This window comes from Mycteria americana, chromosome 8 (assembly GCF_035582795.1).
Source record: "Mycteria americana isolate JAX WOST 10 ecotype Jacksonville Zoo and Gardens chromosome 8, USCA_MyAme_1.0, whole genome shotgun sequence".
In the NCBI taxonomy this organism is placed as follows: Eukaryota; Metazoa; Chordata; class Aves; order Ciconiiformes; family Ciconiidae; genus Mycteria; species Mycteria americana.
This window is the reverse complement of record NC_134372.1, coordinates 43,038,181-43,065,853: the sequence shown is the minus strand read 5'-3', so window position 1 is coordinate 43,065,853 and position 27,673 is coordinate 43,038,181. Positions and strand designations below refer to the sequence as shown.

At 38.5% G+C, this 27,673-nt stretch overlaps 1 protein-coding gene across 9 annotated transcripts in view; it reads right to left on the bottom strand.

The window, feature by feature from the left end:
* Positions 1–27,673, bottom strand: part of WWOX (WW domain containing oxidoreductase) — a 541,645-nt gene that overhangs the window by 385,921 nt on the left and 128,051 nt on the right. For all 9 annotated transcript variants that reach the window (XM_075510859.1, XM_075510858.1, XM_075510862.1 and 6 more), the window contains exons 7-8: positions 20,698–20,883; positions 16,775–17,039 (exon numbers count right to left, since the gene is read on the bottom strand). In XM_075510859.1, the coding sequence (XP_075366974.1) occupies positions 16,775–17,039; positions 20,698–20,883 (451 nt within the window). The remainder of the gene's footprint in view (positions 1–16,774; positions 17,040–20,697; positions 20,884–27,673) is intronic.

Genomic DNA, 27,673 nt, shown 5'->3' with positions numbered 1-27,673 from the left:
GAAAAAGAAAATCCCAACATATAAATGTTTAGGAAAAATGGTCATCATCTGAAAATTAGGAAGAAACAGCAAATTCTTGACTTAATTCTATTACATTTGATTATCTCAAATAAAAGTATTCTTTTATCTAAACAGAAACCGTGAACATTTTAACTCTTTGCACAGTGAACACAAGCAGAATATTTTTCCTTCTGTGTGGGGATTTATGAACATGTTGCCTGAGAATTTGGATTTTGACCATAAACAGTCATCTGAAAAAAATAACAAGTGACCATCTCCAAATTTTGCTCTTTTTGTAGAAAACTCTGTGATTTACTCAATATATTTTTTTATTATCTTGGCCAAGACATATAGTTACAAATATTTAAAATGGCTATGGTGAAACATTTCTCTTTACTTTTTTAAAATTTTATTTTTACCTTTTGAAAACCACATTTACATGGAAAATTATCCAACATGCTATAGATACTAATTTGAAATTTTAAGTTAAACTTCTTTACTTCTCTGCCAGTTTTTCTTTAGCTCAAGCAGGGCTTGATGTGGAAATTAAGGCATGTACTGTGCAGGAAATGACATTAGGTCAGTGTAACAGTCCCTTCATAGAGAATGCAGTAGGAACTTTCCACACCCAATTATTTTTTCCCAGTCATGTGCTCGTTGGAAGCTATGCTACAAACTGCAATAATGAATGAATGCAAGTTAAAGCCTTCCTCAAAGGAGAACACGACACTGTTCTGAGACGGAGGTCTGAGAAGGTACAGGAAAAAGTACAAATGCAGGCGACAGGGGGAAAGTCCCTGTTCAGTACCATCTGTAAGATTTTGAATGGCAAACGTTCACCTATGTATGGATGATCTGTTGACACTACTTTCTAGATTGACAATGCAGAAATGTTATCTACAGCATGTATTTTGTTCATCTACAGCATGTGTAGTCTTTGGGCATGTCATGGCTGAGAAAATTATCTACAGCTTTGCATAAAGGTTTTAGTTTAAATACCTATAAAAGGCTTTAAAATACCTCATCTAATATTCTGAAAGACAACAATAAAAGGGCTAGGCAATTTTTTAATTTGTACTTGAATTAATATAATATAGTAGATAAAATAGCCTTTAGCCAAGCATTACCTGGTGAAGTGGGAAGTGAGCACACAGTATTGATAGCACTGACTGCCATTTTCAGTTGGTATCAGTTAACATACAGCAAAGTAACAGTCCTGGACAGAAACCATAGATGAGGTAACAGGAACATGGTCAAAAGCACGAGAATCAGCAAAGAGTTCAAATCAGTTCAAGAAACCTCCACTTTCAGCCTTGGAAAGTCCACATATCAATATCCCGCAGTAGCTTTACAGACTGTCTCCATGCGAAGACCATATCACCTCTGTCTTCTGATAGTATCATTATCAACCAAGTCTCATTTTACAACATAAAAAAATACCCAGGCCACTAGGAAGTCTAAAAAATAAACTCATCTTAGTGGGTAACAAAGAAAATTGGTAATTTTTACCTCACCTCAACAGATCAATTCAGAGAAGTTTGAAAAAGCATGGTTGTAACACGACAGCATTTACCGTAACAAATAAACTTTGCGGAAATGACACACCAACAGTGTCTGACAACAAATGAAGAATATGGAACAAGCTTTCATTTGTTTACTCTTGACATTCAGTGCTGACACTTATGCAGTTACGAAGTCATCCAAATTGGTTTAAAATATATGCTTGGGAAAAATTCACAAAAATCTGCCAAAACAGAGAGGGACAACAGACTACAAATATTTCAGCAGACATAACATTTAAAGCAAATAGACTGACTTCATTCCAGGTCTCTAAGTCTCTGTTTCAGGTCTGGACAACCCTTTCTTTCCAGCTTCTGAGCACTACAATATAATTAATTAATGGATGTATCTGCCAGCAGAAAGGAACAGGGAACGGAAGCAGGAGAGCTAGTTTTTTTCTGATGATGATAGCGAACAGGAATGACCACATAATTTGACCCAGCCACATTTCATTACCAATTATAAACATTATTTTAGGCAAATAGATTAGCAATTAGATTGCATTTACAGGAATCTTCGCTGTGGACAGTGACAAAGTTTTCTGATGTGTCTTCTGTCCCTTCCTAACAGCAGAAAAAGCATTGAGCTGTGTGTTCAGCTTTGCAGGCCTTGAGTATGCATGCACAGTATTTGATTTTCCAAGACAAGCAACGGTCTGGATTGTGTTCTGAAGAGCATAATTGGCCTTAGCTGAAGGCCATTTAAAATGACACGTTACTGTCTATTGAATAAGCATACATGTAATGCAATAATGATAAATTTCACCTCACTGCCAAAAATAAGGTCAGATATTGTTTCGATAAAAAGACATTTTATATGAAAACATTTCCTTTAGAAACATGAAGCCAAAAGGAGACAAAAAATATTATACCACAAGTGAACCTGCCAGCTTTGTTGATACTTTCTGCTATAATTCCTTTAAAAGTTGGAAATTCACATACATTTCTCATCAATGGAATGGAAGAACTCAACCCGTAATTTTTTCTCACAAATACAAAGTCACCGCTTTTGGTGCAAAAGCTGAGAGAGAAGCTCACTTTATACATACTAGTTCAGCAAATGGAATCAGTGTAGCTCTAACACCGTTCAGCTCAGGGTAATACCTTGTTTCTTGGCAGAACTAGTTAACACATTTCCAGTTTACTCATGATATCTTGACAAAAAACCAAAATAAGTGCGTTGCCCAGGAAAACCTTTATATTACTGTCATTAAGTATGCAGAAAATAATTATAAGTTTTTACATTTATGCCATCAGATTACTAGCAGAATTGTAACACATGTGCGCCCAGTCCACAAGAGGACATATGGAAGGACTTTTCAGATGCCCAACCACTCCAAGACCCTGCCTACGTGCTCAAGTGCACTGATAATTGGGGCCTTTGCCCCGGGGAACTGCAATGGAGAAATTCCTTTCCTACACAGGCACAACACAGCTCTGCAGTGGAATGCCGTCTTTTCAGTACTGGGGCAGGGAGCATCAGGACACCCAGCATCCCTTTGCAGATCATGCCTCTGCTCCGTAATTAACACCATTAGATCAACAGCACTATTTGGGATGGGATGAACTATTCGACATGAGTAGACAATCAGATTCTAAATGACACTGTTACAAAGTCATTATCATAAAAAATTGCCAAGACAGTTGTTTTATTTGAAGTGCTAAATTAGTTTTCTTGTACTGGTAGTATTCATCATAATGTAAGTTTGACATTTCAGGACAACATTTTAATAGTAATGCTGTTCAGTGGAAAGAAATAGTGTTTCCAATTTTATAGAAAAATGAAAAAACCCTAATTACATTCATTAATAGATTACAGTGACAGGCAAGGTAACCCTAAGAAAAATACCTACATTCAAGAGTGTTGAATTTAAGTGAAAACTTTAATCCTAGTATTTGCAAGTATTCTTACGCTCTTGCTTGTAAACTTGAAATGTTCTTCAATGTTTTTTGCATAATGGTGGGTATAGCATTCAAACAGAAATCAGTAACAATGTGCCAGTTCAGCACAAGTATTTTCAAATCTGTTCCTTTTATATAAAGTTTGATACTCAACACTTGAGTAAATACTTTCATAACCAGTTAGGCGTTTCACCAGCCATTTGTATATGCACAGTCATCTATTAGAAGCAAAAGAAACTAGCAGTGGTGTGATCAAACATTAAAAATAAGCTCACAGTAAGTTTCAACTCCTATGCCTGCTTAACATTCTTCTGAATTAATAGTGATATCCATCTTAAATGCATTAAAATTGAAAGTACCACCCACAGAAGCAGTACATGTATGAGAATTCCATTTTTGGAAATGTCAACTCTTAAGACAGTACTGCTATAAGAGATGGAAATCCACCGCACTAGCAAATCAATCCTGCATATTTGGGACAAGTAGATCTTGTTTTTCAAGGCAAACAATTCTCTCTATATCTCAACAATGACTTCACTTTTATATAAGATGCATCATCCAACACTGCTATCTTTCTCTCATTTCAATGTGAAGCTTTTGCAATTAATAAAATTCCTCAAATACCTTCTATAGATTTTTTTGGCATGCACAGAAGACTGTGCTATATCCATAGTGATATTTAATAACTGCAAAAACATGTTGTCACTAAAATAATGGATGGAATTTGACTATGATGTTTATATTTACTGTCATCCTTCTTGCTAAAAAAGGATTGATGCTACTACTCTAACAACTTCCTAGAAACAGCAAAATAGATTGGGAAATCCAAATGAGTCAAGTACTGTAAGTCTCAAAGGAAACTTTAAAAGCTAAGTAAATTCAGAAATTCTCTGATTACAAATCCTCATACAGATTATTGCAAAACTAATAAGTACTGCATCATTTGCTGTGCATTTTTACACTGAACTAAGCACAATAAATTCAGTACTATGTTCACTTCCCCCCTGAAGAGAATAAGTACATTCTGCCACTTCATCACAAGTAAATCATGCAAATTCAGGCCATATAACACATAACAAAACATGGAACCATTTTAATATTTCAACTGGCAAACAGATTCAAGCAAGTTCTTTTTTGTCAAATTTTCCTCTTCTATTTTCAAATATAATTCCTGAATCATATAAACATTTAAAACAACTCTTCAAGACATTACTGTCGAGGTATTTAACATACAATCACACATTTGTGCTTTCTTCCTTTTTTGAGAAAGATGAGAAACCACAGACCTAAGGACTAAGACAGTAGGTTAAGAAAAGGAAGAGGAGAGGCAGAAGGGCACATCATCTCACACTGATACTGGCAGTAAAAAATACATAAAATTAAGGACAACCTTTTGGTTTCATTAATTTTTCTGGAACATATATTCTCTCTTTCTTCCCTTTCTGTAGAAACACATACATTCTTACCTAGAAAGACCGCACAGGAACAGTAGAAAAATTAGGCCTACAGTAGAAGGAAGTTCAGGATTTGAACAGTATCTAACTCTAGCTTTTTCAATAACCCTCAGAGAATGATATACAATGGAAGCTACTGAACTACAAAATACTAGTGAATATCCAGTGGAAAAACTAAACACACTCCCTAAGACAGTCTCATCAACCACAGGCCTATTTCCCTCCACATGGGAATCTAGCCAATGCTCCAAGCTGGCCAAGGAACATCCTGCAGTTTGAGTCTTGCCTTTAGAAAAAAGAAAATTACCACACTCATATCCATAACACCAAAAAAGAAAACCCAAACCAACAAACCCAACCCAGTAAGTTCCCTCACATTTTCCTCAGGAGAAAAAAAGATACCTATATATACAGTAAAATCTGGAATAAAGAACTGACAAGAACTAGAAACACTATTAGTATCACAGTGGGATACCTCCCAAAACATTTTCAATAGCTTTCCGGGACGGAAGTTTTTAGGAATTTTAATTCGGTTATGCAGTTATCATGTCCAGGGAATGCCAACATGATGATGAATGACATGTCACACACAAAAAACAAACAGATGAATCAATTTTTCAGGAAAACAGACTCTTATTGTGTTCACCTGTGCAGGAATATTAAATATATTAAAAACCCAAGTATATTTTTCATTTATATATGATAGATAGATAGGTACATACACACACATATATGTAAAAATAGTGAGAATACTGAAAAAACATTATGTAGTACTCTGCATTTGATATACTGTATTATTTTTGGACCTTGCAAATATACTTTTTTAATGACTTTGCTCTAAAAGAAGGGACTTTCTAGCTCAGATTACTTGGACACTCTTACTGTTTACTCTTCCATCTTTTTTGTAAAGTCAGAAGAGATTTCCCTGAGAACTTCAAATAAATAAGATATCCAGCTGCACAAACACTAGACATTCTGTTAGATTACTTTGGCTTCCTAAGGAATATTTTACTTTCTCTGAATGTAAATGATTAAAGAGAATCCATCATATGAAACTGATTGGTGAACTGTTTAAAGTGGTATGGCACTTCTTCAAAGATGATATAGAGAGAAATGAAAAGACCATGTTATGATAAAGCATCTCACATATCCAAGGAGTTCTAGGGAAATGTTAATGTAACTAAGCACTGCATCCCCCAATTAAGAAATAGTATTTAAATGATAGTTCCATAAAATAGGATCTACACTGCATTCTTTTTTAAACAATTTGGTATTTCATCTATTCTAAATACAGCCAATAAAAGCTTGGGGTTTCCTGAACATCTGTCCATTCATAAACAGCAACGTCAAAAAAATGTAAGGAAAGATAAACCATGTTCTAGAATCCACAAAATTTATATTGCTCTATGAGTTATGCTCACAAAATGACATGGGCTAACAATGTTCAATTATGTAATTTCATTACGTTTACCATTTATTGTTTTAAATTTGGGCATAGGATTTTAACTTCTAGAGGTCAAAGAAACGAAAACTAAACTTTGTCCAAAAACCTTGCTTTTGCTGAACTTTAGATGTGTGGATCAGCAGCTCTATTTCCTAAAGAGCTATCCAGAATGCTTAGTATCAGCAGGTACGTACGTGCATATAAAAGACAAGGAAGAAAGAACTACGAGGAAATAGAAGATGCACTTTTGCCTAATTTCCATGTCAAGTGACATGGACAAGAAGACCTCAGTTCAAAGTTTAGTGATACAGGAGGAGTTTGAATTTGACTCTTCCTCATTTAAGGAATAAACAGCAGATTTACATTAAAAAAAAATCATAGCCAAAAATGATTCAATTCTTGGACTCTAAACTCAGTAAGAAACTTGATTTAAGAGAATAAAATTGAGAAAGTGAAAAGCACACTAATGAAGCACAATTAATTCTTACAGCCATTCGTTCATAACCCCCCCACCCCTCCATCATTAAGGCCTTAGAATCATAGAATCATTAAGGTTGGAAAAGACCTCTAAGATCATCTAGTCCAACCGTCAACCCAACACCTCCATGCCTACCAAACCATGGCCTGAAGTGCCACGTCTACACTTTTGAACTCCTCCAGGGATGGTGACTCCACCACCTCTCTGGGCAGCCTGTTCCAACGCTTGACAACCCTTTCAGTGAAGAAATTTTTCCTAATATCCAATCTAAACCTCTCCTGACACAACTTGAGGCCACTTCCTCTCATCCTATTGCTAGTTACTTGGGAGAAGAGACTGACACCCACCTCACTACAACCTCCTTTCAGGTAGTTGTAGAGAGTGATAAGGTCTCCCCCCAGCCTCCACTTCTCCAGCCTTCTCACAGCTTCTAAAATTTGGCAGATGGCAACAGTCTGACGTGGAATCCAGATTTGCCATCTTACATCTTAACTCACATGGGATTTGTTTTTTGCATTTCATATCACTCATAGCACCATAATTTCAACAGCTGAAAATATCTGGTTCAATTGAAGTGCCTTGTATAATTTCTGTTTGGCTGTGCTTAATTTACTTGCTAGCTGTACAGCATACTATCTATGTCTGTCCAAAAAAGTTAAAAATCATTAATTAAAAAGAGTTTTTAGGGACTACTTTTTTATAAAAAGTGATTAGAAACTCATTGCTAGCTAAAAACTCAAGTTTTATCACTATGAATATTTGAGACAATCTTTCTAGAATGCTAGCAACAGATCATTGGATCATTATAAATGAACTACAGTGCATTGACTCTGCTTTTGATTATAGTTATCTCATTCATAAAAAAGTTATGTCTATTACTCTCTTGTTATTAAAGAAAATGAATAATCCTGTGATTTATGTGCTAGTTGGTAACTAAGGAGGTCTGGATCCTACTGTGTTATTTACAACAAACTGTCTAAGTGACCTTGCTCAGGCACACAAATGAGAAACTGTGGGGTCACAGGCAGGGTTGAGTCGCCTGGGCTGCAGTAACTGTAACCGGAGGGCTCTGGGGTGCAGCGAGGGGCACCCGGAGGGCTCTGCAACAACGCAAAAGGCAATGGAGGACTTTGGGGCACGCTTGCATTTGGTCTTCAGCAATGCACAGTAATTTCAGCCAGCAATTTTCACTGCTAGCTAGGCTACAAAGTCATCAAAGATTAAACCCTTATTAGGCAAAAAGTACAGAATTATTTCTACAAAAATCCCTTTTGTTTACCGGACCTTCTTAAAATTATTAATATAACAATATACCAGCATAATCTGAAGACTGTTTAAGAGTGGGCGAAGGAAGACCAGTAGCAAAGGTAAGAATTCATGCCTTAGTTCGGAGATACATTAAGAGGCCCTAGGCCGGCACATATCATAAAACTGTTTTAGACCATAGCTGCCATTTTCCTAAGTTGACAACCACATGTTTGCTTTAGCACCAAATAAATGCATGAAAAAAAGCAGAAGCGATCTGTTTCAGTTTTTCAAAAGATCTTCAAGACATTTAAGTTCACTTGCCTGTTTATACAGGAAATCACTACATTTTAACCTAGATTATTCCCAGCAAAAGTTACTATTGATAGCTAAAGATAGAAGAAGAATATGAACATGCACATTTATTTTTTGGTTTATACAACTCAAGTATGTAATACATTCAGAAAAGTTCCTCACTGGGTATTTTCCCTTACATTCTCTTTCCCAATCTATTATTTTTAACAAAGCTATATGATAAATGCTTTGTTGTTTTCTTAGCAACGCTTCTAAAAAAATATTAGATTTATGTAAACTACACAAGAAATCTTTTTGTGTGTGTGGCCACAAAACCAGAAGCGTCACAAACCTGTCCACAACCAGAGTTTTAATATTATATCTATGTGGCAAAGTAGCATACACCCACATTTGAGAGAGAAAAACATATTTCTAATCAGTCAGGAGAAGAAGGGAGGCCAAGAGGTTATACATATAAATCCAGAATATTATCTAGTGCTGCTATTAGCTATTTTTTCCCCTGACAAAACAGAATAAAAACATGAAAATAATTTTTCAGAGAGCACTGTGAAAATACAGACTCCCATAAGGAGAACGCTTTTTTTCCCCCAAACTTTAAATTTTCATCCTACTTCCACGCTCTTTGTAATACTTGACATTGAAACAAAGAATACCTGTACAGCAATACGTAAAATAAATGCAAACGCAAAAATCAAAAAACCCTCAGAACGTCAGAATTTCAAGCATTTTGACAGTACTGAATTTCACTACCTAAGCACATAAAAAAATCTTTTTTTACAGTCTCTTCAAACTCACAGTTCTAAATTTTAGTCATCTTTGCCCATAGAAAATCGATACCTTACTTGTTTTCATTTATTGCAGTAGATAATCAATGTTTGCAGCAAGTAAAACAAATGATGATGTTTCAGTATGAGAAAGATCTCAAGAACACTACCACAAGGATCAGGCAAATTCCTAATAGCGAGTGTAGTAATGACATAAAAAAACAAAGGTAAAGGGACAAAAAAAGGCTAAATATCCTGTTCAGCTGTTTCTGTCAGACTGCAACATCTTGCCTGTCACCCAAGCACCTCAACACTCGTAATACAACAGAAATTTCCTTCCTTACAGTTTCTCAAATACATTCTGAGCAGATCAATGCTGCATAACACCTCAGAGACACCATGACACTTCAGCTGCAGTTTAGGTCCACGAGTGATGGTGAGCAAAAGAGAAGGAATAAGGAAAAACCAGGAACTTGAAATCTTTGGAGGACTGCAAAAGAACACGGGAAAAAAAGTGCCGTGAAGGAAAGTCTGGAACTTCCAGACAAGAAAGAAATCATGGATGCATCATACCAGAGTGCAAAAATAAAAAATATTTACTTTTAAAACCTTTTGTTAATCACTCATTATTTTATTTGTAATGCAGGTTTTACCCACAAATCTGATACCCCCCCCCCATTATTCAATAAGAAGGTCTGTTTCTAGACAGTGTAACAATCTGAACCAAGAAATGAAAATAACTGAATGCCAGACTGACTTTCTGCAAGTTTCAGAAGAAGATATTCTGTTCTGTGCTGTTAACTACCTATAAGGCCAATCTCTTTCACATTTCAGGCAGGAGACAATAAGGTAGCAGACAGGGCTGGATGTGAGGTTGCACAGAAGATTAGCATTTGTGGGCAATTCAGACCTGTATGCAGACATTCCACAAGGTGTATATATAGCTTTCTAATCCAAGAAAGCTTTTTCAGGCTGAAAAATAGGGAAATATGCTTTTTAATTTCAAATTCTAATTTAATTACGTGTAATATAAACCATTATGGATGAAATGTTTTCCTGCCTTGCAGCCCACATACTTGGCAGGGCATTCTGAAATTCTGCAAGGATCTAGGGGGAGAGGAAGAAATTCCTTACTTCCTCCACAAAACTATAGGACATAACAGAGCTGCTCCACAAACAGTTATGGGGGTGTGTTGGACACAGCAAATTCCATGGCCATTGCTCTCCCCCAGCACTGCTCTGCACGCTGAGACCCTGAGCTGCTCTGTTTGGCACATGGATAGGTTTTCGTAAAGACTTTCCATTCCTGTGGTGTAGGTTATGGGGGACGGATTTAATTTGCCCTCATATTTCATGCTACATTTATTTTAGCAGGAAGTTAAAGTATGTATCAGTTAAATGTAAGTTTGATAATAAACTAGCTTATATTACATTTTATTACTGGATAGGACACAGAAATTCTAAGCGCATAGAAGAATTTTTGCACCATCCTTCCAAAACGATTAACAACTACTTTGGAGGCACTTCTTTACCATGCTATAAAACCAGTCAAAATATTCTTCCACATATGCCTTCTTTCCTTTTACGCAATTCAGTCAATTTTAAATAACAGTATTCTGCAAGGAATTCTGCAAGGAAGCGTATGCTATCAGGGTTCAATAAAATAACTGTCCTTCCATGTTTCTAGAGGTACAGTCCACAAACCTGTGTGTTAAAGAAGAGAGCTGTTGCTTAGCATTGCTTTAACATGTACACTTTAGGCATTAATCCATAAAACAGGAGAATTGCATATGTAATTTATAAACTCTCTACAACAACTGCTAATGTCCAGTAGATAGTTAGTCCCCTTTCACTCTCCCTCTTTCACTTCCTGCCCAAAACTCAATTTGAGAAAAGAAACTGCCATTTTGATCAAATCTAAACTGTGAGGCTCTTTTCAAAAAGAACTGCCTGTTGCTTTTCAAGAAACCCCAGTGCATTTTCAGGAATGTCTTAGGGAGGAAATACAGGCCAAATTCTACTCTGAAACACGCACATACCCACCCTGCCCATGACTGCTCTTGGACTTGAACATGCACAGCTGAGGGCAGAATTTGGTCTGAACTGTGAATTCAGTAATGGAAGCCAACATCAACTCAACACAGCCCACACAGATCTTTGGACAGCAAAAAATGTTTACTTAAGGAGCGAATACTATCCTCAGCTCTAAGGGCTATTCCAGCTTCTTTAGCAAAGAACAGGGGAGAAAGAGAAGAGATGATGAGACTGCAGGGCCTCTTTTGGACTTCTATCAAAAGCAAACAGATGTGATCATTAGGTAGAAGCAAGTCACTCCTATAGATGCAGATTCATTTCTTGCCAGAATAGAATTTCTGAGTTGATGTTAGGTGTGGGCGCAAATCATCACATGAAATTTAAATTTAGACACTTCCAACATATGGCAAAAGTAAAACCAGTGAAGCAGTTGTAGGCACAGGTAGTCCTGCCCATATGAGCATTGCAATACATGCCAACTGCCTAAAACACTCCTGGGATAATATCAGAATGACAAGAATTCGTTGTTTTATGTAAAACTAAGACATGCAGAAGAGTTTGGGGCCCTTAAAAATATTCCTTATAATTCTCAATAGCAAATACTTTAAATACAAAATCCCATTCTGAAAAGCTACTATCTTTGGGGGAGAAGGGAGAAATCAAAGAGCAGTTCAAGTATCAGTCTCTCATACAGTGAAAAATTAGGGGCAGAATAGTCTTACTGCAGCTAATTGGCTGTTTAAAGTTGACAGGTTGAGCTCGTCTAGTTTTAATTCATATCTCAGCAACAGAACCAATGTTTTATTCCCAACCATTAAAAGGGGTTAACACATCTGCTAAAACTCTAGCACAATGGCTGGCTTTGCACTGCAACAGGAAATGTAACCCAATAGTCTCAGAACTTCTACAAACCCTAGCCATTTCTTAATGTAAAAGGATTTGAAAATTCAGTTCACTGAACCATCTGTTAAGCTCTTGCTACTCTAACACATGATATTCTTTCTGCTCTGTTACCTGCCAACAAAAATATTTGGTTCTATGTAAGGCTATCACAAGCGTGTGATAATGGCACTCTGCTTCTAATTTTATATGCCATTGTACACTCACAAAATCACCTGGGGGTGACACTAGATAACATACTCAGTTTAAGCTCGAAACTTACAATAAATGTATTTAATTTTAATCTTGTATGTAAATAGTAACAAGTCAGATGGGTTCTGAATGACTAGCATTAATTTAAAACAAAAGAAACAATTGAGTCAAACTGTTCTTGTGCCAACTTTCAAGAAGAGGGGGGGGGGGGGGGGGGGGGGAGAGAAGGAGGAAAAGAGAGAGAAAGAGCACAGGGGAGAGGGAGGAGTAGAAAAAAAAGCCCAAGGAAACAACCCTAAAGCCTTAGATCAAACCAGCTAAGCATATGCGTGGCCTACACAATTACTTTCAGAGCTTCTCTTCCAATCTGTTGTTTACAGTGGCCACTTGTTTCAATTTACATTTAATTATATTATAAGCTTCTCCAATTTACTGAGTAACTATATAGTGGTAAGTAAAAGAAAGGCCCTTTGAACATTAGTAGAGCTACAGTTACTACAATAATAAAATGGTAATTTATTTGCAACTATTACTTTCTACAAAAAATACTTGTTCTCCATTTCTGTCTAGCATATCCTTGTAGATTTTAGAACTTGAAAAGAAGTGGGTGGGAAAAAGGAATAGTCTTTCAGTTTCCAGTGCTCTACTTAACAGAAGTACCTCCTGTATACCTATAACCATCAGTGATTTAAATATTGTATTACATTTCAAAAGCTGACCAGACAACTCTCTGTGATTCAACAGAAGAGTTCACTATAGCCAGTACAAACATACCATAATTTTTATGCTGTAGTCACTCATAAAACAGGTTTGGAAAATGTGAAGTTGCATTTCTTCTTGCAGTAAGGTATACCATTTACAGAACAACTAAAATTGTGCCTCTAAAAGCCTCACACTTGAAAGACAGACAAACCCTATCTAAGTATGTTCGTTCTTTTAGGAAAACCAGATTCTAAGTGATCTGCAAGTTCTTTAGTTTAAGTTTAAGTTTCTTTAAGCAGAAACTTAAAATAGCCTGACTTCATAAAGTGTCCTAATTACTGAAATTAAGTCACCGTAGTCACAGCAAGTAACAGCAAACAGGTAAATAAGAGTGTGATATTAGAATACTGATTCTCAGTGCTTCAGGGAATCAGCTAAAACTGAACAGCTACCAGCAGTGTTTCCTAAGCTAAATTCTGTCATGCTGAATATCCCAAGTGCCACGTGCCAGAGGCTGCATGACCTTCCCCAAAATGACAATTCACAGCATGCAGTAACATGCATTTCTGAAGAAAATACTACATCCTCATCAACCAAAGTGGAGCTATTCAACATTCAAGAACTGAACAACTACATTAAAAAAAAATGTTTCAGATACACAATGTATATTTCTTCATTGTTGGAAACAAACCAAAATAATTACTAACCTGTTACGATTTCTAGTAAGTAACCTTTAAATAGATTATAAGTACCACAGAAAATGATGACAACTAAGTCAAAGGCGTGAAGACTAATTTCTCAGTAGCAACTTGCAGCCAGGACAGAACGTAAGAATTATATTGTTCTGGAAAAAACGAGTAGGGAAACAAATGTATTTTCTAATTTTCTCCTGCATCCAGCTTCAAAGTTTCCAAAAGAGCTGAAACCATTAGTGTTATTCTGAGCTATCCACCACTCTCAGAACATCTAGTAAGTCTATCTTTGTGAAATACAAATTAAAGATGTAATAATTTTTTATTAACAGCTTTTACTATAATAATACGAAAAAGCCACAGTTAAAATCAGGTATGTGCAGCTGCAGTCTGTGTGTGTGTATGCATATATGTGCATGTATCTATACAGACTCCAGGAGCCTCTACAGTTCAAAATGTAGTAAAGAGCTTTAAACTGGCTCCAGAAGGATTAGGCTCTCCACATACCACAATGCTGCAGCAGTTAAAGCTACTGCCTTGGAGATCAAAACTGGTACAGGCATATCTGCATGGCACCTTGCCTGAACTGATAAACCTTACCTCTCTCCACACAACCTTGACACGGATCTCTCGATTCCAGTTATGGACCCAGCTCAGTTGCAACTACTTTAAATGCTGCTGCATCATGCTGCATTGTGCAATGCAGACATCCTTGCAAAACACAGGAACGTACAGTTCACAACCTTGGGACTGCAGCTTTAAGCTCTAAGATACACACCCAGTATTCTGACCAAAACACTCATCTAAACTCTGGGGTGAGCTGCCACAGAAATCCTGAGAGGAAGCCCACAAAAAGATCCTCAATAAAGTCTATTCCAGGTTGGTGACAGCAGAACTCCTAAAAAAAGGAGAGGCAGCAGATCATTTGCTCCCTACAAATCTTAACATAGAAAAACTCTTACACTGATGATGTTGAGAATTTCAGCTTAGCTTGTTTGCATACCCAGGAAGGGGCACTTTTCTAGTTTTACTCACAATCGAAACATTGGTAAGGTTCAGGGGAACATAATAATATCAGAATATGAGTTATAAAACTGATGCTTACCCTCAACCTAAACTCTCCATCATAGCATTCAAATAACCTCAGTGAAATACATACAAACACAGACTTACTGAAGTGATAGGGCTTGGACTAGAGTGCACTATTATTCACTGCTGGTGTTTTTGTACTATATTTTATATTCTCTTTTACATACCACCCATAAATAAATAGATACTATAAAAAAAAAAATCTATCAATGGTTTTAAAGAATTCAAAATGAATTTCAGTGTTTTATTTTGTTCCTTAGAGGATGAGATTGTCTGAGCAACAAAACCAAAAGGTTCCTTTGTGAAAATATGTCAGAGCAAATAAAGCTAACAATTCATAAAAGTTCCACAGACTAGATGCTTTTCACAGGACGTCGATAACATTCACTTACCCATTCTCAGGAGAACTTCAAGAATTTGTTTTATAAACTATCCCTAACCCAGCAGAGACATGGTTTTAAAGGTCCTGGTCAAAAAACATGCTGTTGAAAGATATTATTACTTGTCCCAAGGTGCCAGAATGCTCACTTACCAATCTCACGGACATAAATAGGTTTTGCATATGTACAGGCTGCAAACTGCAAGCAGAGGTTAGAGGTGTGAAGACTCTCCTGACTGACAGGTTGTCAGTGCACCACACTAGAGTGTTTGTATTTTTGCTCCATGGGTCCTACTGAAGATCCAGCATTGTTCAAGAAGCTGTTCATTTTTGGACATGTAAGCAGAGCTTTAAACACTATAAGATGTGTTTTCCACTTACATTAACCCGGTATAAATTAAGATGAATTTCATTATCTCAGTGATAATGAAATGTACAAACAAATCTTTTTTTGCAGCTATACATACATGTTCAACCTCCAATTGGCTCAGTTACTATAGGTTTTGCGCTAGATTAAGCTACTTAAGGATGGATCCCTCTGCCTCAACAGTTCCTTCTCTGCTCTTTTTCAAGTAAAACCAATTAAATTGGTCTGTATCGCCAGCTCAGGGAGACAGTAAATTATGTTACACCACAACCACTCTTGTCAGTTGTGAAGCCTTCTGTAAAAGGGGCCTGGTTTGGGCTTGAACAAATTGCCATGGCTAGATGAGTTCTGCAGGGGTATGAATCTTTTCATTTCCCTGATTTGTAACTGCAAACATTCAAAGGAGACTCCCTCTCCCTGCTCCCCTTTTGGGAATACCTGTCTTTGTTGGTGCATAAGGGATGAGAAACAGTCAATAAGGTTAAAGGAAGCCAGTTCTCAATGAAGTAAAAGTCATACCCTGCCTAAAAAAAAGACTTTGGACTCCTTATAAATAACCTGGGTCAGAGGTTCAAGGGGTAAGAGTAACCCCTCCAAGCACTGGAGGTGCTGCAAATTCTTATCTAATGAAGCCTCACAATGTTGGCTTATGAAAGAACTGTGTAGCCTTTCATTATGTCATGGTGCCAGTCCAAAGTCCAATGGAGACAAAGGGAAAACACCCATTGCCTTCAGTGCTTTGTAAGAATCAAGAAAATTGTTGGGTTGGTTTTTTTTTAAATCTGAATGAAGGAGCTTTTACCACTGAAAGCACTTTCCCTCCACCATTAATAATCTCTGTAGTATCTTTTCTAACTAGGGCATCTGTTTACATAAAAAATGCAGTCAAGCATATTCCACTTAAAAACCAAAGCAATTTTTTTACGTTTTACATATACTGAGCACAGAAATAACTCTAAACTATCCCACACCTAAGATGCACAACTACCTTAATCACAGTGAAAATCATATATTCAAACAAGGAGTTGTGCACTCCATCTAACAAGGTACCTTTACTGAAGACTGACAAAGTTAATCTAAAACGGTTGAAGAATCCTCTTCTAGAGCGCTATCTTGGCACGATGTTTGTCATTAAAATCAGGGTTGCAGTTATAAAAGGCAATAGGTCAAAGCAGATACATACATCTGGATTTTTATACCTTTACTGCCCTGATTTGAAAAATGAAGATGTGTAAAATACTGTAAGTCATTCACTTACCATGGATTTGGTGAAAGGTCGAGCCAAGGTAAACAGCAGGGTATACACCCACCAGTTACGATGAATGGAGGAGTAAATCATATTTCCAGGATGGACTGAATTAGACGTCACCCCATGGGGAGAAAGGCGTCGGTTCAGCTCGTTGGAGAACAGTATATTGCAAAGCTTGGAACGATTGTAGGCCAACATAGCCCAATACTCCTTCTTAGATGGAGAAAGCAGGCTGAAATCAAGTTTTCCAGAGGAGTCTTTAATTTCTGTAAATCTAAAAAACAGTAAATATGCCTTAGATATCCCAGAGTTAATTTCACTCTCATTAAGAACAACATAAAATGTAGACAACAGAGTAGAACTTGGCCAGAACCAACATAAAACAACAGCTTATTTAGCAGTTGAAAGCATCTACTGGAAATTGCCTGAGACCCAAGGAATAGTCCCATATAATATGGCAGTAAAATTACTGAATAATTAGCAAAAGCAAATGATAAGTAAAAACAACTCAAAAAAAGGCTTTAATGATTTAAAGGCATCGTATGTAACTTAAGAATCACTTTATTTTAAATACACAAAAAGATTTTGCGATAGATCCATGAAAGCACAATCAACTTGGAGGAAATAATGTAGGATGAAATAACTCTGCATTAGAAGCAGAGAAAACCAGCATCCTTTCATTTCCCCTTCTTCCCTTCCCCTGGTTATTTCATCCAGTGTTCACATACTGCACACTTTCATTTAAGTGTTCAAGTAACTATGGATGAGTCTCACTGCCTCTTAGACTCTTTTTTAGATTAAAAATTGATGAATATAAAGGGGTTATAACCTTGGTAACTTGCCATCAATAGTCTTATATGTTTAAAAGATAAATGTAAACAAAGCCAAAATGAGTTCTGGCAGAGTATAATGTTTTTAAGTATACCCATGGCATGGCTGAACACAAATCAAAGTAACTAGTTGATGTTTTTTAATTGGGTCTGACAGAGTCATTAAACACCAGCTGTTTGTTTCTCTCCTTTTTTTTTTAATAACAAAGTAGTGAATGTTCTAAAGACATTTAGATGAAGAAAATGAACCCATATAGCATTTTTCCCCCCAATTCTTACAATTTGATTTATCAATTTATTGGTATATCTTAATATTAGAAAATAATACTACATTTAGTTACGGATCTATGTTTCATTCAGAAGAGCTACTAAAAATAAAAAGGATTTAGCAAGCTTTTTTTAGTACTTGGAGTTTTCAGAATCAGCTGGGGAGAACAGGGATAAACATAATTATAGTACACACTAGAAAAATGTTTTAAAATATCTTTACTAATTTTGCATCTCATGCCCAGAAATGAAGAGATCAGCTGGAATTTCTACATTCATTCTGTGAGCAGAATTATAATACACTCAGAGAAAAGCAACTACAGTATTTGAACTCAAGAGGAACCCAGGATGTTCTGTATCTTGCAGAATTAGCCCTTGAATTTCAACAACAAAATTTCTCTTTCATAATTTTCGGTTAGATAAAATACATTTCTGAAATTAACAGGACTATTCTGGGAGGAATTTCCTATAATCATCCCTCAAGTAATCATTTATGACACCAAAAATAATCTATAAATAAAATACTTTCTGTATACCATATAACAGAAACACGATGGCGTATTTTGAGTCCAGTCCTGCAAGTGTGCTTATGTGAGTCAATCTTACTTATGTCGGCAATCTCATTGAATTCTGTAGGATAAGGGCTGTACGATCAAATTAACAACACAGAAATAAAGACAGAAGGAAAGTCAACCTACTTATTATTCTGATTTTAATATGATGTGCTTAAAGTACCCAAAAGCTTAATTTAAACAGAATTCATTTGTGCTGAATCCAGAGAAGTAACCAGAAATGAACAAAGAACCAGAGAGGCAAATAAATATTTTGCCTTGGAGCAGTCTAGTATAATATTTTCTGCAAACACGGGACTTTATTTTTCCCCTAACAGGGGGTCTTGACTCTAGCAAAAAGATCCAGCCAAGGTTTATGGAAGTAATTAGATACCAACACTTCTGTTTTACAACATAGTTTAAAGCTTGGAGTTCTCAAGTAGGTCAGAAAGTACTACAACCCAATAATACCTAATGTCTAAACTAACTCCTTACATCAACTTCTTGCCATTAAACAGATTGGGGGAAAAAAGCACAGTTATTTACAATGATCAGTTCAAGTGTTAAGATATGCCATAATACATGAATTGGACCCCTTAGAAAAAGGGAAATTTACTAGTTGCATTTATTATTTTATTCACACATAGATTGTTACTTATTTTTTGATGGGCTTCTATAAACCTTGGCTGATCTTACTGAGTTGGCAATGAGCACTTTAAAAAATGTTTTCAAAAACACAGATAAAGATGTCCAGAGATGTGAGCTCTAGTTACACATAGCACTTAATACAGTGAAAAACAAAGACGTCATTTAAAATACTATCAGAGATACAAACTTACAAAGGGGAACAAGCAGCTGACAATTCAACATAATCGCCCATTAAATAACAGCTCATTTATACGTATCCCGTTGTGCCCTCCACATCTGGCAAGTGATTGGACTTGGCAGATTTATTTCTAGAGCTATCTTGCCTGCCCCGCAGTAGCCTCCCTCACTCCTAACAGGACTCTGCTACTTGCTTTCACAAACCTGGTGTGATTTGCAAAGATAAGGATGTCCAGATTTTGTTACCACCTAATTACTAGACATTTCATGTCTTTTAACACCGGGGAGGATTATTACTGGCATTTTCTATTGCTTCCTTTCATTTCAGCCATCATAAATTTAAAATGGTAAAAGTAAATCTATCTGCAGTGTGTCATTTATACCATAAGCCCCTGTGTTTGGAAGTGATAAAGGTTTCAGCCCGACCCTTGGCTGGTCTCTCTCTACCAGGTCCCTGGGGTTACATTTTATGGAAACATGATTAAAAAAATAAGCTTCATTCTGGGTCACTAAAACATTTCAGAAATATGAAGACGGGGGCGGGGGGGGGGGGGGAGGGATGAAGGCACTCACACATTCTCCTTTTTGGTTTGCTAGAGCTGTTACACACGACCAAAAGTGAAATAGAAATCAACAGTAATGTTTAAAGCTGGACATTATAGGTCTAATCCTGCAGTCCCTGAAGTAAGTCAGAAAGCAGTAAGTGGCTTGTGCCCACTAAAATTCAGAACTGGGGCATGCATTTCGCACAAGGAACTTTATTTAAATCAAATCAGTCTTTTCAGTTATTAACACAAACACCACAAGCATATCTGAAATAAGGCAAACCTCATCAACGTCTTTTGTTGCCAACTGTACTTCTCCTGGCAGTAGAAAAGACCAGCATCTAACATTTTAATTAAAAAATTCACCAAAAGAGGCATGGCCAGATTTCTAATATGTATTAACTACACTACTTCCCATTTTACAATTATACAGCTAATGTCTGCATTGAATTCCCTAATTTCTCATTATAAAACAATTGGATTTCATCTAGCAGTTTTTAATTGCATTGTTTCTCCTGCTAAAATAACTGCACATTCTTCTTGGTAAGATGTTGAAGTTGTTGAATGACAAATCAATATAGGTCATGCCATTCAGATTTAATCAATTATTATTCCATCTCCTCGCAAAATCAATGAGTGGTCTGAAATGCGGCAAAAATCTGCATTCATACAAAGAATGATCAAAAAATACCTACATACTGTTATAAAACTAGAACACACTTTATCCAGCAACAGAGCCAAATCCAGTAACATCCACAGGCATTAGTAATGCTTCTATTTTTAAAAAGATTATTCAAATGCAAGTGCTTTAGAGCAAGGCCTTTCATTTTCAAAAACTTTTGCAGTTCTGCCATAACTGTTTTATGCTCTAAGGACTGCAGATTTCAGCTACATCAACAGTAACGTTCACCAACCTGTGTGATTCGGAGGACACCATCACAACCCTAGCAGGAGATGACTGGCGTAAAACGTCTTCCAGAAGCTGGACAAGGTAGAAATGTCCCAAGTGGTTCACCTGGAAGGTGGACTCCAGGTCATCCTCCGTCAAGCACCAGGGAGCACCAAAGATGGCAGCGTTGCAGATCAGTATGTGAAGAGGCCTGAATAGCAGAAGTATTGAATAAAATTGAATCAGGAAAAAGAAATCTCAATGAAATACATGCAATTACGTTCCTGTGTGAAGCGGGCCAAAGTGTGTCGGGTGTAGGTGTGAAGGCTTCGGCAGTGGCGCGGCTGCAGGGTGGTTTCTGTGAGAAGGAGCCGACCCGTGCCAGACACAACCGGCTCCAGCCGGTTCTGCAGCGGCCCCGCCACAGGGCACAGCCGAGCCCCTCAGCGAAAGCATATTTAAGAAGGGGCGAAACGCCACGCAGCAGAGAGGGGCGAGGGGAAAAAAAGTGGAAAACAGCAGCATGAACAGCATGGTGAGAGAAGGAGGAGGGAGAGGAGGGGCTCCAGGCACCAGAGCAGGGATTCCCCTGCAGCCCGGGGAGAGCCCTCGCTGGGGCAGGTGTATCCTGAAGGGCTGCAGTCTGTGGAGAGGACCTGATGCTGCAGCAGAGGAAATGTGTGAGCAGGAAGGAGCAGCAGAGAGGAGCTGTTGTGTACTGACCACAACTCCCCATCCTCCTGCGCCGCTCAGGGTGGGGGGAGGTAGAGGAGTTGGGATAAAGGAGTGAAGTTGAGCCTGGGGAAAGGGCAGGGGGGGAGGAGGGAGAAGAAGGTGTAGTTTTAATTTTTGTTTTTATTCAATCATAGAATCGTAGAATCGTTTAGGTTGGAAAAGACCTTTAAGATCATTAAGTCCAACCATTAACCTAGCACTGCCAAGTCCACCACAAAACCATGTCCCTAAGCACCACATCTACACATCTTTTAAATACCTCCAGGGATGGCGACTCAACCACTTCCCTGGGCAGCCTGCTCCAGTTCTTGACAACCCTTTCAGTGAAGGAATTTTTCCTAATATCCAATCTAAACTTCCCCTGGCCCAAACTTGAGGCCATTTCCTCTGGCCCTATGGCTTGTTATTTGGGAGAAGAAACTGACACCCACCTCGCTACAACCTCCTTTCAGGTAGTTGTAGAGAGCAATAAGGTCTCCCCTCAGCCTCCGCTTCTCCAGGCTAAACAACCCCAGTTCCCTCAGCTGCTCCTCATCAGACTTGTTCTCCAGACCCTTCACCAGCTTCGTTGCCCTTCTCTGGACACGCTCCAGCACCTCAATGTCTCTCTTGTAGTGGGGGGCCCAAAACTGAACACAGTATTCGAGGTGCGGCCTCACCAGTGCCGAGTACAGGGGGACGATCACTTCCCTACTCCTGCTGGCCACACTATTTCTGATACAAGCCAGGATGCTGTTGGCCTTCTTGGCCTCCTGGGCACACTGCTGGCTCATAGTCAGCTGGCTGTCAAGCAACACCCCCAGGTCCTTTTCCGTGGGGCAGCTTTCCAGCCACTCTTCCCCAAGCCTGTAGCGTTGCATGGGGTTGTTGTGGCCCAAGTGCAGGACCTGGCCCTTGGCCTTGTTGAACCTCATACAATTGGCCTCGACCTATCAATCCAGCCTGTCCACATCCCTCTGCAGAGCCTTCCTACCCTCAAGGAGATCAATGCTCCTGCCCAACTTGGTGTCGTCTGCAAACTGACTGAGGGTGCACTCGATCCCCTCGTCCAGATCATTGATAAAGACATTAAACAGGACTGGCCCCAGTACTGAGCCCTGGGGGACACCACTTGTGACCGGCCACCAACTGGATTTAACTCCATTCACCACAACTCTTCAGGCCTGGCCATCCAGCCAGTTTTTTACTGAGCGAAGAGTACACCCATCCAGGCCATGAGCAGCCAGTTTCTCCAGGAGAATGCTGTGGGAAACGGTGTCAAAGGCTTTAATAAAGTCTAGGTAGAAACATTCACAGCCTTCCCCTCATCCACTGAGCGGGCCACTTTGTCATAGAAGGAGATCAGGTTAGTCAAGCAGGACCTGTCTTTCATAAACCCATGCTGACTGGGCCTGATCACCTGGTTGTCTTCTACACGCCACGTGATGGCACTCAGGATGACCTGCTCCATAACCTTCCCCAGCACCGAGGTCAGGCTGACAGGCCTGTAGTTCCCCGGATCCTCCTTCCAGCCGTTCTTGTAGATGGGCATCACATTTGCTAACCTCCACTCAACTGGGACCTCCCTGGTTAGCCAGGACTGCTGATAAATGATGGAAAGTGGCTTGGTGAGCACTTCTGCCAGCTCCCTCAGTACTCTTGGGTGGATCCCATCGTCCCCATAGACTTGTGTGTGTCTAAGTGGTGTAGCAGGTCACTAACCATTTCCCCTTCGATTATGGGGGCTTCATTCTGCTCCACATCCCCGTCTTCCAGCTCAGGGGGCTGGGTACCCGGAGAACAACTGGTCTTACTATTAAAGACTGAGGCAAAGAAGGCAAAGAGGCAAAGAAGATTCATGAAGTACCTCAGCCTTTTCCTCATCCTCTGTCACTGTGTTTCCCCCCATGTCCAATAAAGGATGTAGATTCTCATTAGCCCTCCTTTTGTTGCTAATGTATTTATAGAAACATTTTTTATTGTCTTTTATGGCAGTAGTCAGATTAAGTTCTAGTTGGGCTTTGGCCCTTCTAATTTTCTCTGTGCATAACCTCACAACATCCTTGTAGTTCTCTTGAGTTGCCTGCCCCTTCTTCCAAACGTCATAAACTGTCCTCTTTTTCCTGAGTTCCAGCCAAAGCTCTCTGTTCAGCCAGGCCGGTGTTTGTCCCCACCAGCTCATCTTTCGGCACATGGGGACGTCCTGCTCCTGTGCCTTCTTGAAGAATGTCCTTCCTTCTTGAAGAATTTCCTTCTTGAAGAATGTCCAGCTTTCCTGGACTCCTTCGCCCTTCAGGACTGCCTCCCAAGGGACTCTGTCAACCAGTCTCCTAAACAGGCCAAAGTCTGCCCTCCGGAAGTCCAAGGTGGCAGTTCTGCTGACGCCCCCTCCTTCCTTCTCTGAGAATCGAAAACTCTATCATTTCATGATCGCTATGCCCAAGACGGCTTCCAACCACCACATCACCCACAAGTCCTTCTCTGACGTAAACAACAGGTCCAGCGGGGCGCCAATTTTTGTTTCTCACTATCCAAATCTACTTTAATAAATTAGCCCACCACAATGTGTCATCTCAAGATGCCTACCAGAGCAAGACCACCATAGCAAACTCCATCTGTCCTGAACGTTCACAACAATAGTGATCAGCAGATGGATGGCTGACATGCATGGGCAGGTCACCAGACATACCTCAACACTATCACTGTTCTCCCAGTTGCTAATCAGGAAACAGTCTCCTTCTGGAGCATTTAAAAAAGAACCTTTTCCTAGGGGAGGAGCAACGCCTGTCACTTTCTTATGTGGGGTATACATCTGTTCATGACATCTGCACAAGTGGTAGGGGAAAAGTGATTAAGAAATAAAGCCAATGCAACAAGGCATATGCCCACGTTTTATACTTCTGCAGCTTGTGACGTATGCTGTTAAAAAATACAAGTTGATAAAGACCAAGCTGGAAAATAAAAAAATCCTCCAGAAGCTGTAATCTTTGGTGGAAAAACTGCACACAATACATATGAGATCCTTGAGACAGAATCCTTCCTCACTGAACTCAGCTAACCCAGTTTAAATGGAAATGCCATGATGAAGGAACTTGAAATGAAGCATTGCTAATTTGCTTAGCAAAGGGTAAGATTCTACCCAACTAAGCTAGAAAAGAACCTAGACTGTCACATACCTCTCTCATTTAAAAATCAGGTCCAGAAAACTTCAAATTCCTTGACGTCTTCACTGTAATCTCAGGATGCTACACACCTTGCAGCCTTCCCAACCTCCACAGCAAGATCAAGGACAGACACCCTTTCTGTTCTTTCTGGTCTTTTTTTCAAATCCTTATGAAACACAGCAAAGACTCTGGTTCTCGGACCTCAGATGGATCTACATTTGCTAGATTGTTTCATCTCTAAGGAAACCTTGGCATCGATAGTGTATTCTTGCCCTTGAGTCAGAGTCTGACGCAGCAGACCTCAGCAAGCATACCTGAGCTGAAAACCTCAGACTTGAGAGTCTGCATCTGGCATCCCTAGCCCTGATATAATTAATTGGGAAAGTTTGCACAAAATAATGACCGTCAAACAAATACCTTTCATTCCTGCACTAACCATGTACTAATACCTGTGATGTCCTAACACCACAATATTAAGATCTGTCACATTTTTTTGTTTAGCCCATTCCAGCCTATTATGTCGTTACTGCAATTGGCCAAATCCCATGATACAAAATCAACCACTCAACATAAATTCTACTTCTGAAGATAATAAATGAAGCACAACTAGGAAAAATAGCTGCTTGCCTTCTATTCTTTTCAAGTACTTCCTCACAGCCCTATGCACAAAAGATGACAGGAGACCCAGAGTCAGATCATTTTTCTGTGTGGTTGAAGGACACATACACTGCCACTCTGAGCATCTGCAAAAGGAATTCTGGAAAAGAATGTGAAACATGAAGCCCCAGGTTGTCAAACAAACCTAAGTAATTAGATTCCTTCAGGCATGTTTGAAAACCCCAGATTTTGATAGCCCAGTTTTCAAAAAAACATTTCTGGGGGAATCAAATGCACCTTAGCTGAATACTGAAAGAGCTGCATAAGCATCGACATAAACAGTAGGCTGTATTTCCTTATTAAAATAAATTTCAACTTCAAGCCCACTGGGAAGTTACCAATGTAGTCTGCTTTAATAAGAAGTTAACAATCTAATATCTGTACCTGTGCCAACTTGGAAAATTTTAACAAAAAGCTTCAGAAGCAGTATGAAACATCTGTGTGCTTTGGGAAGCACATTTACTCAAGTGCTGAATTTCTGATTTGCCTTTTGGTCAGTGACACTTACATGCATAATATCTTCACATACATACTATACCCGCAAAAGAAATTGAAGATAAAGGGGGGCTGTCCTTTTAAAGGCAAGGTTCTCTCTTTCTGTTCAAATCAACTTGCAAAAAAGGCAGTTATTTTTTTGATCTTTGCAGCCTCACTCAACACAGCGCAAGCAGGCTATTTACTAAGATATGCAGGATCATATTTTTCAATAGGTACCCGACCTTTTGAGGCATATTTTATCAAAATGTTTTAAACCCGAGTTCATTTTGCCTGTTCGAGATGCATCTGCCAAGAGGAAAACAAAGCCTCATGAAGATTGAGAGTGCATGTGTGGAAACTTTGGATGATTCATCATCTCTTCTGAAAGTTTATGAAAAGCTCTAGCAAGAATTAATTTACAGATTTGTAAATCTACTGGGAAAAAGGAACACGTTTCTTCAACATAGATGCAATTTTTGGTATAAGAGCCTCCTGTATGAGAACGGAGGCACATGAGTACAGCAGTAATACAAAAAATACCATCGCCATTCCCTGCAAGAGCAAATACAGCACTTTTTAAAAAGATCGTAATTCTTTTTGATAATTGTCATATGTACTATGAAGTAACAGACCACAGTAAGACTGAAAGGACTCACATATGAACCAAAACTATATTCCACCTATCCAAAATGTAGTATCCTTCATTAATACTAATTACACAATAACTACCAGAGGCAAAATATGCACTCTACACCTAAATCTGTCAGCTCAATTAATTAAAAAGACAATTCTAGAATTATAAAACTATAAAATGTAGTCACTTTTAAATTGTCAGGGCATTTAACTGGGTTTTATAAAAGAAATAAAATTATGCTTCAGTCCTTTTCATGAGATTTGTATTTTTCAAACAGCATTTTGTTCTATTTTTTTAAAGTAAAAGTTATTAAAGAGACTGTGAAGTTAAAAGTATTTACAATATTCTAGTAGAAAAATCTGTGTTTTTCTACTGTCTAGTAGAAAAATCTGTGTAAAACAGAAAGATACTGCTTTTGTGCTTCATTTCAGCTCAGAAAGAACCACCTCTCTGATTTGGATCCATGTCCATGAAGCTATCGGTGCCTCTCATCAGACTGCTAACAAAGGTCCAATTACTGAAAATTGTCATCTAAGTTTTTGTGACCTGGACATTTACACACCAGGAAATGAATGAGATTACCTATGTAACAGCCACCATATCGTTATGCATTTCAGCCACAGATGACAGATTCTAATCTCAATGGTGCAGAGCTCTATATCACTGAACGTATCATTATGCAGGAACAAAATTTTTAAGATACATGACAATTCGCACCACACATCTGGCACTACAGCTTTGCTTTATGACAGGAGTATTTTTAAGTGATAGCAGAACTATGACCTTGATTTCACAAGTTCATTAAAAACATTGCTGCGATCTACATTAGCCTTCCTCCTGAGCCCAATGAAAAAAAAATCCCCCCTCAGTTTAAAATAGTTTGTATTTCTACATCAAAGGCACATCTAAGGCCAACAAAAAATGTCAGCAGCAAAGGAAAATTTTCTTTAGTGTTTACTCCTGGTATCGACATTACCAAGCTGCTCCCTCTAACCATGACGCCTATTTGATATTTCTGGAAACAATGTATAGTTAAAACCTTGCAGAGTGTTTTGAAAATTTACCCCTATGTCTCCTTAAAATGTCTTCAGTCAGTGACTTACATCACACCAAGTGAGCTAACGTGGTCTACCATTACAATTTAAGTATGCACTGGGACTTGAACATAAGCTGCTCCATCATAGCATGTAGTGACTGTTTCTTATCCTTCACAGCATGACGGAGACTTAAGAATACACTGCTTTAACTGCAAGCTTTACAGCGATTCCAGAAAACTCTCACCATGCTGGTAAGTGTAGCTACAATTTAGTGGAAGTTAAAAAGCATGCAGAATTAACAAGGACATTCTTAACTGT